This window comes from Canis lupus, chromosome 13 (assembly GCF_048164855.1).
Source record: "Canis lupus baileyi chromosome 13, mCanLup2.hap1, whole genome shotgun sequence".
NCBI lineage: Eukaryota > Metazoa > Chordata > Mammalia > Carnivora > Canidae > Canis > Canis lupus.
In genome coordinates, this window is record NC_132850.1 from 45,089,128 (window position 1) to 45,107,969 (window position 18,842).

Below are 18,842 nucleotides of genomic sequence, written 5' to 3' on the forward strand. Positions count from 1 at the left end.
ATTTTAAGAATGCAGACAAGCTCTTCAGTGAACATAAAATTCTACACAATGGAAAAACATTTTGTCAGTGTAATTGGCAACAATTTCCTTTCTTTGTGGTACATAAAATTATTAACTATGCCTCCTACAATTCGTGTACTTTGTGAAATAGTTTTTTTTTTTTTTTTTTTAGAAAGCAGTAATCTCTTGGTCCCTCGGGGGGAAAAAAAGTGAGCTCTAAAAAAGCATTTCTGTGTTTTTATCACCTGCAATACCTACTTAAAATGCTGCTTACATTTCACGGCCCTCTAACTCTTATCCTTAATACTAGCTTTTACTAGATTTTATTATTTTCATATTTGTACTCTAGCTTTGCTATTAAACTATGATCTCTTAGCAGAGACAAGGTCAGTGTATACGTAATGTATCCTTAAGCACCTGACAGAGTGTATTGATGTCTTAGATTTTGCTGTGTATTTTGTTTATAAATGGTTTTACTCTTGGCCAAGACAATGAAATTACAGATTCTGTCTTAAAATTGAAGTTTGTTTTAAAAAATCACACTAAGCGACACCTGGGTGGCTCAGTGGTTGAGCATCTGCCTTCAGCTCAGGGCGTGATCCTGGGGTCAAGTCCCACATTGGGCTCCCCACGGGCAGCCTGCTTCTCCCTCTGCCTATGTCTCTGCCTCTCTGTGTCTCTCATGAATAAATAAATCTTAAAAAAAAAAATCACACTAAGAAGAAAAGAGGGACTAAACCCTACAGTGCTTATTGTGAACAGTTAATTTTACTAAGAATTCTTTCTGAAATGTTACAAATGTTGTACTTTCATTTTCTTGTGTAAAGATCCATGGTTCTGTCCCTAGGTATACCTAGTCATCATTTCTCTGTGCCCACTCATCTTCATCATACCTTGATCCTAGTAAAGGAAGCACATAGGCAGATGAGTAGGTGGATCATTACTGGCCAGTCTGTAAACAGTCCTGGGAAAAAATACTTTTACATGCATTTTGTGTAATAGGCAGTTGACTGTACCTTTTGGACTAGGGGCTTAGAGTCAAAATGATGAAAATGGAATTTAATAGTTTAGCTGGAAATAATATGTAGCAAAATTCTACATAAGTAAATAAGGCATTTATATAAAGGGGCTTTACTTGAGGTGGACCAAGGGAAGTGTTCTGGTGGTAGGGATGAGTAGCAGAGGTAATAATCTTGCTTTCGATTTAGCAGACCTGGGAATATCCAGCAGCAGTGCAGACAGTGACTGCAGAGTAAGTTGTATAGACACTGTTGTAAACACTGCTAAACAATACTGTGGGTGAAAGTATAGGAGGATGGTGTTGATTTTGTTGCTTTTTTTTTTTAGGATGTAGAACAAAAGAAGAGTGGAAACTACTTTTTCTTGGATGACTAGACTGAATCAGAATATTGAGAAGCCATTTCTTAACATTTATTGGGATTTTTGTCGTATAAAACTTTAATCAGGTTTTATGCCCCACATACTCTGGAGCTTGAAGTATAATTTACTTAATGTAACATCAAAAGCCAGTTGTGTTGTAAATTATAGTCTGAACACAGAAAATGCACTTTTCTGTTCTTGATGAGGCCCTTGTGTATAACATTCTAAAATGAAGACATTTCAAGCTACACAAATTACCTCCAGGTTTTCGTGATGTATGGGAAGATTTTCAGTAGGTGTTACCATATTCGTGTACCAAATGCTGACCAGTGTTGCCCCCTTTTAAAAATCTTGAAAAAGCTTTCCAGACTTCGTTTGCCAAATATTCCACTATAATATAGAAACTGCCCTTATTTTAAAAGCCAGTCGAAGATTCCACTAATGAAATTTGATAAATAAACATTAGGATTATATTTGTTACTTGTTTTCAGTCTTTGCACTATGTTTTCAGTGTGTTTAGACTTTCAAAGGAAGATGATCTACCACAAAACACCACTGTTGGAAAAGGCCATGTTCCCAGCTTAAGCACTGTTTACCATGTTTTTGGTGCTTTTGAATATCAAAAAATCATTTCCACATCCCTCTGCCCCACCACCAGAAAAATAGCTAACTTTACTATGAATTACTCAGTTTTAGCATTCTGTGTGATTCTATATAATTCTCAAAGTAATGTCATTCTTTACAAGTCTATGTAATCACTGATCACGATTTAGGAAAAGCATTTTAAAGAATATTTCCTTTCTTTAAAAGTATAGGCTCAAAATCTTTCTTTAGAGTTGATTCATCCATGTAATTTTAAACTTCCACAGATTTCTAACGGACAGTCAAGGACAGCCACTTTCCTAAAGGCAACATTAATGCAAACAAGCCCCCAGATAGCAATGTTAAAATACCTCTTGGTACCAAATATATTTATATCCATGTTTGGTATAGAGCACATGATCTACACCCATTTGACTCGGGGAGGGGGGGGTAAGGGAGCAAAGGGGTGGGGAGTTTTGGGATACTATGCAGCAAGAACTCTTAAAAACTTACATCTCGAGTTCCTGAGTCTGAACAGTGAGATGCAGCGTGAGACCACGTTCAGTTACACTTCTAATGCAGTGAACTGGAACTAACTTCTACTACAAGTGAGGAAGAGAGTTTACTAATAAATTAATGGGGCAAACAAAATAGAAATTACTGAACAGACTTTGAGAGCTTCTTGAAACAATACAGAAGCACTAATATGCAGATGGTGAATTGGAAATAATGGTTTGGTTTAACTGGTCTTTCTTTAAAATAGGCCTTTAAGAATACTCATTTAGGAGCGATCCATAAATATTTGTTGTGAAAAATTCAAACCTCCTGAAATACATGTAATAAAATGTTTTATCTCCTCACATTACCCTCCCAAAGGTTGCCAGTGTTTGCATTTAATAATATATATCCTTTTATGCTTTTTTTTCTGTGCACTTACCAAGTGTGAATATGTAAAGGGTTTGTTTTGTACATATATGGGATTATACTAAAATAAGTAGTGCCTATTTTTAAGGATAGGTTAAATTTGTGAATGATTATTTCAAGTATATTGAATAAAAGACGACAAAAGCTGTTTTTACTTACTGATTCCGTATTCTGTCCTAAAGAAAACCCTTGTGATAAAATGAGAACAGAGTTCTGCTTATTGCTGATGACAGAATATGTAAAATACATTTAAATGTTTACATAGCAAAAGGTCTTACAGTAGGTTGCTAACACAAGAAAAAGTTTTTCTATAAAAATCAGTAATACCAATTCAAATACACCAACAGTGCAGATGTTAAATTTAGAAGTCTGGGTTTCCTAATAAAAGGAGCTATGTATGTGGTACTGCTTCTTGTGGATAAGTTCTGCCCGGGAGGTGACCCGGAAATGCAAGGCGGCCACCAGGTTGCTAGTCTTCACATTGAAAGTGCTCAGCTGCCGGCAGCCCCCTAGGAGGGGAAAGGCTGGCTTATCAAGGCTGCCTGTTCAAGTAACCGTGACTCCCTCCTTGGCCAACTCCGTCTCCCCAAAGGTGGTTTCTGCCAGTGACCCAGCGTAGCACCAGCTGGGAACCACTCTTCATCTCGGCTCGCCGACAGGGAACGAATGGTACCATTATCAGTGTTTGGGATTTTTTATAGGGAATGTTTACTCTTATGATGGCCCTTTTTACTGGGATGCTCCTGGTTTAAGGCAAGCATGTTAGTGCTAACTCCCGAAGCTGCCTGCGCTGGTCTCAGATCAACCATGTCTGTCCCTCCCATCTCCTGGGCTGCGGCCTTTGTGCTGCTTCATGTCCATACCTCTGCTTTCTGGCCTCCTTTTTTTGGCCCCTAGTCTGTGAATATTTCTTACGTAATTAAAATATACTTTGCCTTAGATGCTTTTACTTTAATTTAGAAAGGAACAAATTTGCCACAAGTGACACAGTAATAGGTACAGCCCTAGGGAGGTACAGAGCATTACACGGTGCTCAGTCCAAAGCCAGTTTTCATTTAAAGGAGAAAAGTTAGCTTACTACACAGAATTTTTGTTGTTGACCATTAAGTAAAATAAAGGGGATGGGAAGCCATGAGAATCGCACTGCTCATCTTCTATATTTACATCTTTGGCCTAGACATTTTTTTCTGCTAAATGTGAAAGCTATATAATCAGGAATGTAAAGAGGATGGACTTTGAAGCTCCAATTTCTAATGAATTCAGGATCAAACTCTTAACATGTTTACAACCAGTATCTGTAGCTTCACTATTCTGATGAGTGCATGACTCACACCTTCAGAAGAGCTTAAGGATTCAGGAAAGGAAGCTGTTTAACATCCTTCGTTTAGTCTACATTCTCCTATTATTCCCTAGACATGGACCTAACAGTCAAGTGAAAATGTAACAAAGAGGAAAGCAAGCCCTTCTAATTATAGAAAACTTTAGAGAAACTGTAGAACATTTGTCATCACTTAGTTTCACCTTTTTTATCCCATCAACTTCAAGTGCCCAATCCTGAAAGGACTCCACCTGGCACCAAAAGACACCCTTCTTGGCTTTCCTCAGACTCCAGCTTCTCCCCATCTCTCCTCTCTCCATTCCCAGATTCTGGGATGCCCACTCACCTGCTTGGGCAACCCGCAACAGCTGGCTTTCATGTCTCACCAACTTACCTTCCCACCAAACACTGCTGAAAAGGGAAGCCTTTCTTTAGGCTTTCCTTCCTGGGAAAGCCGTTCTGAAAACAAAGTCCATGTAGTGAGTAGGTTAAATAAGCATTAAGCAGCAGCTTGGGTTTTCAAAGTGTTCAAGGGCACCTGCTACCTGTTTTCAAGTAAAACTTTCAAATGATCTATCCATCTTCATCAAGGTATACCTCAGCAATACTGTGCATCTAAAGGAATCAAAGCTTTCGCTTCCCAGTGCATATGAATGTTTACGCTGTGGTCTATTTTAAATATGCAATGATAGCATTATGTATAAAGACAATGTACGGGGCAGCCCGGGGGGCTCAGCGGTTTAGTGCCTGCCTTCATCCCAGGGCGTGACCCTGGAGACCCCGAATCAAGTCCCGAGTCGGGCTCCCTGCATGGAGCCTGCTTCTCCCTCCGCCTGTGCCTCTGCCTCTCTGTCTCCTCTGTGTATTCTCATCAATAAATAATAAAATATTTAAAAATATATATATAAAGTCAATGTACGTAACCTTAACTGAAAACTGTCTTATTACTAAAAGATGCTAACCATCATCTGTGCTTTCAGCAAGTCAATAATCATGGATGACAGATCATGACAGATAAAATGAAAAACCTTAAAATATTTCAAGAATTGCCAAAATGTGACAGAGTGGGCAAATGTTGGGAAAATGGCGCCAATGGACTTGCTCCAAGCAGGGTTGCCACAAACCTCTTTTTTTTTTTAAAGATTTATTTATTCAGAGAGAACGAGAGAGAGAGAGGCAGAGACACAGCAGAGGGAGAAGCAGGCTCCATGCAGGAGGCCCGACGTGGGACTCGTGGGACTCAATATCAGGTCCCTAGGATCACACCCCGGGCTGCAGGCGGTGCTAAACCTCTGCGCCACCAGGGCTGCCCGCGCCACCGGGGCTGCCCCAAACCTCCTCTTTGAAAAAAACACAGTATCTACGAAGCACAATAGAGCAAACCATAGCAAAACAAGGTATGCCTGCACTGAATACCACATTAAAAAAAAAAAAAAAAAAATCATTTAGGTTAGGGGCACCTGGGCGGCTCAGTGGTTAAGCGTTTGCCTTCGGCTCAGGGTGTGACCCAGGATCCTAGGATCGAGTCCTGCATTGGGCTCCCTGCACGGAGCCTGCTTCTCCCTCTGCCTGTGTCTCTCTGCCTGTGTCCCTCATGAATAAGTAAAATCTTTTAAAAATAAGAATAAAAAAAAAAGTCATTGAATCTATAAATTATATTCTTAGTCCACACATCTCATTTCATTTAATGAATGCTGGAAAAAAGTGGTAAGAGCACTGGTTCTAAAACCACTCAGAGCTAGGTAAAACTCCAAATTCTACCACTTATTAGTTGCATGAGCCTCATTAAATTAATCTACCCCACAGATTATAAATCCCACTAAAAAGTTGCACATACCAGAATTATCTTCTGCCTGGATAGAAACCATGGAAATCCTCTATTTTCAGATGCTTACTAACACACCCTCCTAAGATTTATTTATATGCTATTTACTTGGTTAACCCTGGAACCAAAGAATCACAAGCAGAATCAAGAGACAAAATTTAATATATGCACACAGTTTTATATATAATGCAGCATCACACCATGTAGGGCATTTACTCTTATTTTATACATTCAGATATGTTTGAAACACTTCTTAAGGCTACAAAACAGAACATAGAAAAATAAACAGGAATATATTCAACACTTACAAAAAGTGATATGATAAAGAATATAAAGTACTATTTTCCTTTCAACACTTCAAAAGATATGTATATATGCTTTTTTTTTTACAAGTAACATCACAAATGATCACATCTTCACATGCTTTTAAGTATTATTTGTACTCAGTGTAAGGCTATTATCATTTTTCATACATAAATTTTCTTCTAGCTCTGTAACAATTTTTAATCCATTCAAGTAAATTCAACCCCAAAGTTGCTGTTTCCCAGCATTAAGACATGCACCCACCCCTCTTCTAAGATTTTCTAAAACTTATATTTCAGGGGGGAAAAGAATTCCCAATTAGTGGGAAATCCCAATTAGTGGGAAAATAAATGGCTGACACTAGTAGCAAAACCTTAGTTCTTTGAAAATGACATACTGGAAAAAAAAATGACATACTGGAACTGAGCCATTACTAAGATTTTAAACAAAAACACAATAGCATTTAGACATTAAATAGGAAGCAAAATACAGTAAACAGAAATCGTGTAGCCAAATACACGTTCTCTTCAGCTACACTAAAATGGACCTTGCTTAGTACCCATAAGTGAAAGACTAAGGTTACCTCATCTAAAAACCAAAGGTAAAATAAATGAGGCATAAATAAATATTGCTAGTTTCTAGGATGGCTGAATGTTTTCTAAACCAGAAACGGTTAGAAAGGAACTTTATTGCACCAAGTCAATCATAAGCAAGTTTGCAGTTCACAGGCATTTTAATTCAACCTTGAGTCACAAAGGAAACACACTGCAAGAATATAACATGGTCTGCATCAAATAAGCGGTTATCAACATTGTGGTTTGGGAAGACCTACTCCTGCCAGGTCAAGGCAGGGTCTGAGCTTCAGTCAGCCATGAAAATGAACATATGGGCTGGTTACCAGGAAACAAGACGAGGACCGCACGGAGGCGAGCATCCTGCTGCCAGAGTACATGGAACGAAAGCTGAAGAGGAAACTGGACTTGAACAGAAATACACGCGGTATTAAAAGGGACAGGGATCAAGTTCAGCAAAAGCAACTAACTCAAATGAACAGGTGAGCTTTGGTCGTTCTAAACATCTGTTCTTCAAAACGTGTATAATCGTAATACAGTGGAGTTCCATAATTTCTACCTCAAAATACAAATGATTCTCACTTCTAACCTTTTATTTTTCTCTTATATATAGAAACATTATATCTCATGTCAACATACCTTATGATTCCGTTAAAATGAAGGAGGACAAAAGCTTGCTTGGCCCTAGTTTGACCTCAGCATAAGGCAAAATCCCCTGCACTCATAATACATTTAAAACAAAACTAAAGGAAAAAATAAAACTGACCTTCATGCAAAGACTAAGAATTTTAAAACTAATTATCAAGAGTCAGAGTTCTTTTATTCCAGAGGTCACTGCGTCAAGTACAATCCGCTGAAGTTCTCTTTCAGCTCTGTTTCCATCAAGCCCTGGAGGTGAGATATGGGAAACAGGAAGCCACTCGGTATTTCCTGCAGGAACTATAGAGCATTCCATTACTCCGCTGAGGTAAGACAGAGTGACAGTGAAGAAATGAACAGTATTCTTTCCTATCCACTTTTGAGACATTTCCAGAAGAAACAGAGATCAAATCTCAGTCAATAAAACGGAAAGACACCAGAAACAGCAATTTCTTTTGGACTCCTGAGATCAAACTTCTACTGAATTTTTTAAGTCTGGTCACTGTATCTAAATGTGTTTTCATAAAAATTATCAGGTAAGCTAACATGCCATAAAAAAGCAGGAGCTGAAAGTGGAGAACCCTATAATCTTCTCATTCCATTAACTACTGTTGATGTTAACGAAGAAAACAAAATGGCTTCAGCAGTACCTTCCCCAATTGTTCTAGCTTAGGTGACAAGAGAAACTCCTCTCAACAAGTTCTCTCAAGAAACTTGTTCTTTTCCACACAACCATCCATCTTTACAAATGTTTACCTAGCACCATCATAATAAAATGTTATCTTTCAAAGTGCTCTCTAAAATCCTACGTTACAAAACATCTAAATGCTAATCACTACTCAAATCAGCAGTTACACAGACATTAGGTAATTAAAACAACACAGAGGTAAATAACCATTATTACAGTACAGTGGAGATTCAACTGAGCCTAGCTGGCATCCAAACATTCCTGTGGGTAATCAGAGAACCCAGAAAACTCATCTGCTTCAGTTTGTCAAATTCAAGTGAATTGTATTTGCCTTTAAAGTAATTTGCCTTTAAAAAAACAAAAATCTATTTTTGGCTAGGTATATTACACACGGCATGCAAAGAGAAATCACTACATTATTTGCATAGCACTCAAACTTCCTGATCAAAAGAGAACATAAAAAAAGGGTAGATTCTCACATTGGTATATGTACAAACAAGAACCATAAGCCAGAGTTATTTTTAAAGAGTGACACAGGTGCATGAATACTGTGTTGATTCAGAGTGAAATCCCGAACTGAGAACAGAGTGCAACATGCAAAGGGAATTTCTGCAAATACTGCAAAGACAGAAAAGAAGCAGGATCAGAAGAGCTAGGTTACCTAAGGGGTAACAAGCCATAAAATGCAAAGCAACCACTTTCTAGCAGCATCTTCTAGAAAAGAACTAGAAATCACAATCATCCTTTTTTTTTGTACAATAGTTCCAGGCGTGTGACAAGTTGAACATGCAAATGTAAAGTGATACACATAACCCAATGGTGCAAACAGAAAAACAAAACACAGTAACTCCATAGAAACCTGTCAAGCTAAAAATTTTTAACATTTCTTCTCACAAAATATTTAAATCTGTCAGTGCATTAGTGTTAAAGTGGCATTAAAAAACTTCTGCAGTTTTAACAGATGCAGATTATTTTCAAAATGCATAGCATCTACATTTCTTTCAAGTAGGCACCATGATATTTACACCAGTGCTAGGAATTCTTGGTGGAAACAGCCATTTCATTAGTTATCCTATTATTTCTTAAACATCTGTCTTGTATGCGATCTCAAGTTCAACAAATACTCACCAAAATTCAAAAATAGACCCTATGAATATTAAAAGAACTATATACAACGTTTCTAAGACACAGGTTAATAGGCTGCCTTATGTGTAATATTAAAGAGAAGACATTATTCAAGTTTGACAGATATTGAGATGAAAGGCCTTTGGGTTGGAAGCATTTCAAAAGACAACAGTGTTTTAGGCTAAGAATTATTTGAGCCCAGTTTATGACTAAGGCATTGCATAATAAAATATACATTTCTATTTGGTGCAATGTTATGTTTTGGAATCTATAGTGTGTCAAATGGTATATTTTTCTTGTCACTTTAGTAAACACTATAAAGCACACGTTTCCAACATTTGAAATTAAACTTATAATAAGGAAAAAAACCAAACACTAAATCTAAGTTTTATATTAAGCGGTTTATAAAAAATACTTTAACAAAGTTATTTTCTACTTTTTATAGGGGCAGTTACCTGATAAACAGATTCTGAACAAAGAAAAATGGCAATGCCAGGAATTCACCTGCCCCTTGAATGCATATCCAAAATCTCTTGTCCAGGATTGGGGGCGGGGGTCAAAGGGGGACGGGAGGAGATAGTTCCAATTTGGGTTTTTATTTTAATGTATTTTTTTTAAAGCCTTCAGAAACATTCCACCTCAGGAGAGGTTTCTGCTCTAAAATAGCACAGCAACAAGCGTCAAGTGTTTTGCCCCCGATGGCCATCTCCCATCCCCGATCTCCTCCTATCCCCGCGATAGGGTCGTCCTCGGACATTTCGATGGTACTGGTAACCTTCATCTCGGCTTCTGCCAGGCTGCCCTTTCCAGGACTCCTCACCTCTCGCATGCTGATACCCTCCTCTACCAGAAGAGCCCCAATCACTTTTGTACTTCCTGCCTCCGTAAGTCTGGTTATAAAATTGCTTGGATCGACCACTTCTCAAAATATTAGACACTTCATTTTCATCTTCGGAACTCTCTTCTTTTGGTCTCTGCACTCTGCTCTCCACAGAGTTGGCCCCACTGACCGCATCGGCGGCAGTCTTAGGATCTTTCACTTTTTCTGATTTTTCTTTCAGACTTGGAATGGTCCTTTTAGGCTCAAGTTCAACAGGCACAGTTTCTCTCTCTCTGTTTAGAATCTGAGTGGGAAGATGAGCCTCTTCCTCCGCCACAGGAAGGATGGAAGGCCGTGCCAGATCCACCTTAGGGGTCTGGGATGACTGCTCCGCCCGGCCTTCATGCTTACCCACACTTGCTTCAGGGAGACAATGTGTGCCTTCACCTCTGGCCTCCTGAAACTCATCCACTGCTGAAACTGAAACACATTCCTTAGACAGATCCAGGCTTTCCAGGGGCAGATCCAATTCTTTCTCATCAGAGGGGAGAACAATGTTCTGCCGCATGACTGGATTTTCTACAAATCCCTGGAAAGGGTACCCATACCAAACATGTGGAAAGAAAGGAGGTGCAATGGGAACTGGGCCTAAGAATGGATTCGGTCCAAAGGACGGCTGCGGGAACATATTCTTGCCACTTAGTGACTCTTCATACTCAGCATGAAGAAGCTGCCCAGAGTTTTCAGATTCAATATCAGCCTGGTAAGACAACTGTCCATGACTTTCAGACACCTGAGATGGAGGGATAACCAGAGGTGAAGAAAACGTTGGCGGTCCAATCTCGGCCTGTGGCATCTGACCATTAACAGTGGCCTCAGTCTGCATAGGAAAGTGTGCGTCGGTACAGGTACAATCACCTTCGTTCTGAGCAGAAGGAGCTTCCTGGAACCAAGGATTTGGAGGATACACTGGGACAGAGACCTTTGGGTACATCCTGCAAGCTGCCAGGTAGGCCTGGTGCAGAGGGTACAGGTAAGAATGCGGAGCCCACATAGGACAACTATATGCCTAAAAGAAACAAAAACAGAAACATTAACAAAAGGGGGAGGGTGGGAGCTTAGAGCAAGTGCTTCAAGTTGCACATGCCTGCCAAGACCATATCATCACTGCAATATGTAACATGAAAAGGAATTACAGGGATCCCTGGGTGGTGCAGCGGTTTGGCGCCTGCCTTTGGCCCAGGGCGCGATCCTGGAGACCAGGGATCGAATCCCACAACGGGCTCCCAGTGCATGGAGCCTGCTTCTCCCTCTGCCTGTGTCTCTGCCCCTCTCTCTCTCTCTCTGTGGGACTATCATAAATAAAAATAAATTTAAAAATTTAAAAAAATTAAAAAAAAAAAAGAAAAGAAAAGGAATTACAAAAGTAAGTCACTACTCTAACATTCCATTCTTTATTCCTATCCTGAAACTAACCCAAGGTCCCATGGTATTGAGATGACTGGAGACAATATGATGAACTCACCCACATATTCCATGATCATTAATTCCACCCTTTGGGTAGAATTGCATGGAAATAATTTTGGAAAAAAAAAAAAAAAGAAAGAAATAATTTTGGGTGATACACATTCCAGAAACCACCACCATCAAGTACTTGAGCCTCCAGCTTGGAGTATCTCAATCACAGGTTCTCTAGCTTGACCTGCATTCATGTTCTGGCTCTACCACCAACTCTCTGTGTGACCCCATGCCAACGAGTTAATTGGTCTGGACCTCTCTGTTCTACCAGAAAAATGGGATACTCCAGGTTTAGAAGCCCTGAGAGCATTCCAACTGCATAGATGAAAAGTCAGACCTCCAGTCAGAGAAAGGTAACACTGAAAATAAAGCAAATCTATCCCCTTGCAAAAGGGCCAGCTGAACACCAAACATAAAGAAAAAATTACCAGTTAAACAGCAAATTAATTAGGGGAAGCAAACATGAACTACTTAAATATAAATCTAGGCAGTGAATACCACAGGTGATAAAATTGAGTCTCCTTTTATGAAATGACCACTAGGCTACAGTAGGGCACTTCATTTCATATTTTAATGGTCTGAAACCCACAGAAATTAATCCAAAACAGGAGATATAACACAGCACTGACAAGGACATAAGAGTTCTCCAGCCTCTCTAAGACAAGCTATTTCTAGGCTGACCACTTCCCAAAAAAATACCTCTGCTATGCTAGTGAACAATGCCACCTTCCACAGGAGAACTTCCACAAGTTCTTTCTTTTGATCCTTTCAACAAATAGGCAGATAGAAGAATATTATTCACGTAACACAAATGAAAATAGCTAGGCTAAGAGACATTAAATGATGTGCCCAGGGATATATACTGCTAAAAAAGTGATGAGCAGAATTTCAAACCCAGATCTTTCACTGAATTCCTCAATGAGTGCATTTTCACTAGGCTGCGCAAGGGACAAGGAATATTTCCCAAATATTCTCATAGGGTTATACCATTGCCAGTTAAAAGGAAAAGCAAGCAAATACTGGAGCCTCAGCCACTATTAAAAACAAACTATACAGGACTGAAAAACCCTAGTTCTTAAAATGTGATTCAGTAAACTTAAGTTATTCACCAACGGGGTAAGAGTTAAGACTGTTCATATACTAACAATTTAACACAGTATTAACTTAAAAATAACTTTAAAATGATAAAATGTAAATACCTTTACACCAAGATTAAAGAAGAATCGAAGAATGTTCTTATCTAAAAATAAATGACATAATAATCACTCACTAAAATTATACATTCAAAAAGCCCCCCTCCAACTATCCTCAAACAATATATAGCTCAAAGGCAATTTTGCCTACTGAAATTGCTTTCTCTAGCCTGTGATATAAAACAAAGATTAAAAACCCTAATATAACCAAAAGCAAGCTCTGTTACTATAGGGTAATTCCAGGTTCAAAATGCTTTATCTAAAAAAAAAAACAAAAAAAAACAAAAAAAAACTTTATCTATCCTAACATCTAAGTCCAAAAATGGCTTAAACTGAGATTTTTATCTGATTAAGATGAATTTTGTGTGAAGGAAACTTAGCCGTTCACTGTATTTCTTTTTCAATTCTGCAGGGTTTAAAAATTATGAAATAAAAATGTTGGGGGATATGGGCAAAAATCAACATAAACCTAACTCACTGATAACATAAGATTAGTAGGTATTCATTTGACATTAACCAGTTATCCACAGGCTCCAACTTGATCAAACCACTAACAAAATTAGGCACAAAAATCAAGTAAAGAGCAATCAGTCACTGCATGACTCTTTCAATTTTTCCAGACAGGAAATTTTGCAAACGAAAATTCCTTTTAAAAAAAGGCCAAATTTAAAAGAAATTCTTAAAATATATAGATTGCTATATTATTCTTCTCTGTCATTTTTTCATGGATGAAGTAATAGGAGTGGTTTCAAAAGCCAGTCCAGTGATGAGAAAACTCAATAATGTTTAGTTACCTAGTTAGTAATATTAAGATTTAATTCAAAATGGCTTTAAGGACGCTTTTGAAAAAAATGACACAACGGAGGGACAGTTACTAAACATACAAAAAACCATATTCAAATCAAACACAAGCTAAAACAAAAAAGTTAACCACTTATAGCCAAATCTCTTCTCTCCTTCTCAAAGTCAGTCCTTTGGCTTACTCAGTAACATAACCTCTGACCTCTACTCACACTTCCCACTGTGTGTTCCCACTGAACTCCTATCAGCACTTGATAAATAAAATCAAGTGGAACTTAAGAGAAGGATCTCACCTTTAGGCAGGTCCTCCCCAGTGTGACACAGTGAATAAGGTGGTGCGATGGCTCGATCTCCCTTTTCATTATAAGGAAACCCAGGGTAGAGTGGGTCTTGGTACAGGCTCAATGTCTGAGGCAAAGGCATCAAGGGCTGGTTAACTGCCTGTATTGACACAGGAACTGGAGAGGGTGTTAAATGAGCTTGGGACACAGCAGAATCAGGTCCAGTGGTCAGCGTCTGTGTCACTGACAAAACGGGAATTTGGGCAGGGACACCTACAAAAGAGAGGGAAAGGAATCACAAACTGTATATAAAAAGTGAAAATATTTCTCCCTACAAATATGTTTACATTAAGCGAAAAGGCAAATAATGCTATACAACTGATAGAGCTATATAGATAGATAAAAAGATATGTAAGAAATCTAAAAGAGTATCTTTTATATCAACTAAGAACTTTTATATCAACTAAGAACTAAGAACTCTCTTAGACAAATAAGCCCAGGAAACTAGCTTTGAGTCAATGTCTTCTAACAGTAGCTCTTACAAACATGAGCAAGACAGAACCCAGCCAAAATTCAATGGCTGGGACAGTGGGAATACACAGAGCTGGTCAGTGGGAAATGTCAATTGTGGTGTCAGTGGTTGTCAGTGGAGACAACCAGCTCAGGCATCTTGTACCTGAGATTTTGAGCATATATCTCAAATGAATACCAAGTTAAACTGGCCCTCCCACACTGGAAACAGAGCAAAGCAGAGGATCATAAAAAGCTCTAAGGTTCCACATACACAGCTAACCCTGCTCTGAGTTTAAAGCCAACAAGAACCTGAAATCTTTGGGGCACCTAGCTGGCTCCCAGTCGGGAGAGCATGCGATTCCTGATCTTGGGGTTGGGAGTTCAAGCCCCACACTGGGTGTAAAGGTTACTTTCTAAAATAAAATATTAAATGATAATGATGATGATAATGACAAAAATAAAAAGAACTTGAAGAGTCTCTGACTTGAAAAGGTTTTGTTGGTTGGTTCAAAGATTTTTTTCAATTCCAGTCTAACCTGTTGGTCCAAAAGTTGTAGGTTCACTTGGCCAGGCTGGCACAGTGGCTGGTAAAGAAGGCACCGCAGGAGTTAGATGTACCTCTGGAGAAACTAGAAGGGGAGCTGGATTTGACAAAGACACATGTTCTGCTGGCTTCTTCAAGAGAGGGGGTGGAAAAAGACAAGAGTTCATTGTGCTTAACATTAATTTTAACACCAAATGTACCCTCAACTACCTTTAACATAACTATAGTTTTTATATAGTCTTTCTGATCTTAGAAATGAAAGAAAAATGCAGTAGCTAAAAATTCCAAACAAACAAATTTGATCGTAACCAGGGGCTGCCTATCAAAAGATATAAAGCAATCTAAACATTACGCTTTTAAGGAAAGAATGTACAAATCACTGAAATTGTTTTGAAATCCATGAGTTATTTATAACTGCTCCTCATACGAAGACATACCCTAAACTGGATGCTTTCCAAATGATATGAAGGATGTTAACTGAAAGATAAGGAAAGACTAATAACTTTCTTCCTGTATTAGACTGAAACTCAAGATGTCGGACACTCAAGATCCTTCTTCATTACATTTGTAAATTGGTGGCACTGCTTTCTAAATATCTTTTTTTCTAATCTCTTCAATCATTACATTCCCTCCCTCCTATGAAATAACTGTTAAAGGTTCGGACAACTCTTTTTAAAGTTTTGAAATAAAGTAGAAATTTTATTAAAGATTTATTTCTTTATGAGAGACACAGAGAGAGGCAGAGACACAGGCAGAGGGAAAAGCAGGCTCCTTGCAGGGAGCCCAATGTGGGACTTGATCCCAGATCCTGGGATCACATCCTGAGGCAAAGGCAGACACTCAACCGCTGAGCCCCCCAGACGTCCCGAAAGTAGAAATTTTAATTCCCCTTCAAAAATCTAATTTTCAAGCCAACTGAACCCATCACAAAGACAACAGAAGATACCAAACATAAACTTATTTGAAATTGATTCAGAAATATGGCTTCTATGTCCAAAAAATGGCATTATCAAAATAACATTCCACAGAGGCACTGGGCTGGCTCAGTCAGTAGAGCTTGCAGCTCCTGATCTCAGGGTTCTGAGTTTGAGCTCCACGTTGGGAGTAGAGATTACTTAAAAATAGAATCTTAATAAAAAGGCTCCTGGGTAGATCAGCGGTTGAGCATCTGCCTTTGGCTCAGGTCATGATCCCGGGGTCCTGGGATCAGTCCAGCATCGGGCTGCCTGCAGGGAGCCTGCTTCTCCCCCTGTCTATGTCTCTGTGTCTCTCATAAATAAATAAAATATTTTTAAAAATAAAAAAAAAACAAAATCTTTAAAATATACAGAAAAAAATGAAAATATTCTAGATTAAGTAAGCAACAATTATAGGTTAATCATAACTGCCCCCAAGTTATACTAGAGTAAGTCTTCCCATTTTGTTTTTTAAATGATCATATATAAAGACATAAGAAACCTAGAAAATGAAACATTCAATGTCAAATGCAACAATGTACTTACTTGCTCCACAGGTGGGCACTCTAATTTCTTTGACTTTGATGGTGATGATATTCTTGCACATTTATCGTCACTAATATTCTTTGGAAGTAAAACAAAAGCAAAAAAAATTTTTTTTTTTTTTTTTTTTTTTTTTACAAAAGCAAAACTTTATGTTTCAAAGACCTGGATTCTAGAATAATAATGGTTGCCTATACAGTTCACCTTATCTGCACCTGACTGAACCCTCTCATGACTAAGTATTTTTTCAATTATATCTGGTCTTCAACAGGTACCTTAGCCTGCACACATCTTGACTGTACCAAAACTACTAGGCAGTTTATACTGAGGATGTGGTTTTAAAAATCTCAATCTACTATAGAAAATTGGAAAATAAAAGCTACTTTCCATTGATTGAGATAGGTTATCATGAAGAAATAGTTATAATTTATGAGTGAATTATCCTCAGGCACTATCATGTTTTCCCACTTTTTTGCTTTTCTACTTCCATAAAACTTAAGTAATGAAATGATGAAATCATCTCTAGCTTCTCCTTCTACTTCTGCTATTTTATGTCTAAGGGGGGAAAAAAAGATACAATTATTATTTAAAACATTCACCTCCAATGTGCTTGGCTCAGGTTTTTTATCCAAATGAGTATGTCCATGAATAGAGTCTGTAAAAGATCAAGATAAAAAAAAGACTGTATTAGCCACTGGACAGGTCTGAGGACAGAACAAAATATGAAGACAAAGCCAAAAGTACTACATGAACTATGTGTAGTCAGTGAAAAACGCAGTTTTCAGAATAACATTTAACATGCTTTAGCCTGAGTCAATGTATCTCTGCAACAGTGAGATATGTAACATTACACTACTTAATGATTTACAAAGGGTTCTTTTCTAACATATGGCTTTAAACCAGACACAGAGCTGTAGCATCTGCTTTCAAATGATGAAATAACATACCTTTATCTTTCCGTTCTTCGGTATCCATTCTCCGCCTGCTTCCTTTTCTGTCACTTACATGTGATGATTTTCTCTGGACACATGGGTTGCTACTCGGAGAAGCTGACTGACTAACTGATGAGCTCTTAAAATGAACAAAAACCCAACATTTTGTTAAGCTTACTTTTCATACATTTCATTGTAAATTTCAAAATTCACAGCCCTACGTCTTTATATTTCCAAAACTGCAAAGAAAAAAAAAGGACATAGGGTTCACGTTTACTTACATACTCTATGACAATAGGCTTATTATTAATAACTCAAAAGTATTAGGCAATCAGACCTTTAGCCTAAATTAGTAGAGTGACTTCTTCATATCCCCTCTTCAGGAAGCCACCCAGACCAAACCTTCCCCTTGCAATTTATACTTATATTCTTTGCACCAAGAACAATACCCTTCATACCAACCTTCAAAAGCAGCCACTGCAGGGCCACAGTTCTTTGTGAGGGAAAAATACCTAAGTGCAAATTAGCAGATACTGTGCACTAGGATTCTTACCACTGAAATGCTGATCATCAGCAAATTACTTAAGCTCTGTATGAGATCAAACCTTCTAACTGGTGAAACAAAGGGACAAAGTTGGGTTTCTAAGCTAAACTATCACTGAAAGTCCTTTACTTCTCTAGCTCTCTGGAAATGTTACACACAGCTGAGAACAGGATCTCAGCCCTCTGTGACAGTTTTCTAGAAGAAAAACTTGAGTCACTATCAAGTCCAAGATAGGTCTAAAAATGATGAGTATAAGGACACATTTTATTAAAAACTTTCAATTTATCCCCACATTACAGTAGTTATATTTTTACTATTCTACCTAACAATACAACTAATACTACCTAACAACAGGACAAAAAGCTAGGATACAAGGGTAAATCATTTGAACTTTTTTATTATCTACATGTTATGTTGTGGGAAAATAACATCTATCACATAGAGACAAATATACTTAACATACAGACCACACCTAGTGCGCTATATGGATTTGGGCACATCTTCCAAAAATTCCTAAGCTCCAACTCCTGCAGCCAGACTGAACTACTACTCCAGATCAGCAGTTTCAGCAGAGCATCTCACTCACACCTCTAAAGGATTCCACAGAAGCCAGAGAATTGAGTATATGGTGCTTTAATTTTTAATACTGGTATACAGTAGCATCCATCTTAGGAAAAAGTGTCCAACCACCACTCTGAATCACACAGTACTTGGTACACTTACCAATAAAAAGCTCACAGGCACAAGGCCTCCAGTGCCCCAGAGTGCATTAGTTACCTTTCTCCGTGTGCTGCCAATGAACCCTCCTCATAAGAGCATTTCACTTCACACTTTACATGAG

At 38.3% G+C, this 18,842-nt stretch overlaps 2 protein-coding genes across 13 annotated transcripts in view; one reads left to right on the top strand and one right to left on the bottom strand.

Annotated features, from left to right (window-relative positions):
• The window catches only part of ABCE1 (ATP binding cassette subfamily E member 1), a 32,151-nt gene extending 29,111 nt beyond the window's left edge, over positions 1–3,040 (top strand). For 2 of the 4 annotated variants that reach the window (XM_072773438.1, XM_072773439.1), the window contains exons 18-19: positions 173–209; positions 1,212–1,341. In XM_072773438.1, coding sequence (XP_072629539.1) covers positions 173–209; positions 1,212–1,303 — 129 coding nt within the window. In that variant the 3' untranslated portion in view covers positions 1,304–1,341. The other 2 variants (XM_072773440.1, XM_072773441.1) reach the window with 2 other exon arrangements.
• Positions 3,041–6,173: 3,133 nt separating this feature from the next.
• OTUD4 (OTU deubiquitinase 4) overlaps positions 6,174–18,842 on the bottom strand; it is a 45,267-nt gene continuing 32,598 nt past the window's right edge. For all 9 annotated transcript variants that reach the window (XM_072773423.1, XM_072773425.1, XM_072773424.1 and 6 more), the window contains 7 exons: positions 17,473–17,596; positions 17,125–17,180; positions 16,529–16,606; positions 15,019–15,157; positions 13,982–14,242; positions 12,894–12,934; positions 6,174–11,245 (listed from right to left, as the gene is read on the bottom strand). In XM_072773423.1, coding sequence (XP_072629524.1) covers positions 10,037–11,245; positions 12,894–12,934; positions 13,982–14,242; positions 15,019–15,157; positions 16,529–16,606; positions 17,125–17,180; positions 17,473–17,596 — 1,908 coding nt within the window. In that variant the 3' untranslated portion in view covers positions 6,174–10,036. The remainder of the gene's footprint in view (positions 11,246–12,893; positions 12,935–13,981; positions 14,243–15,018; positions 15,158–16,528; positions 16,607–17,124; positions 17,181–17,472; positions 17,597–18,842) is intronic.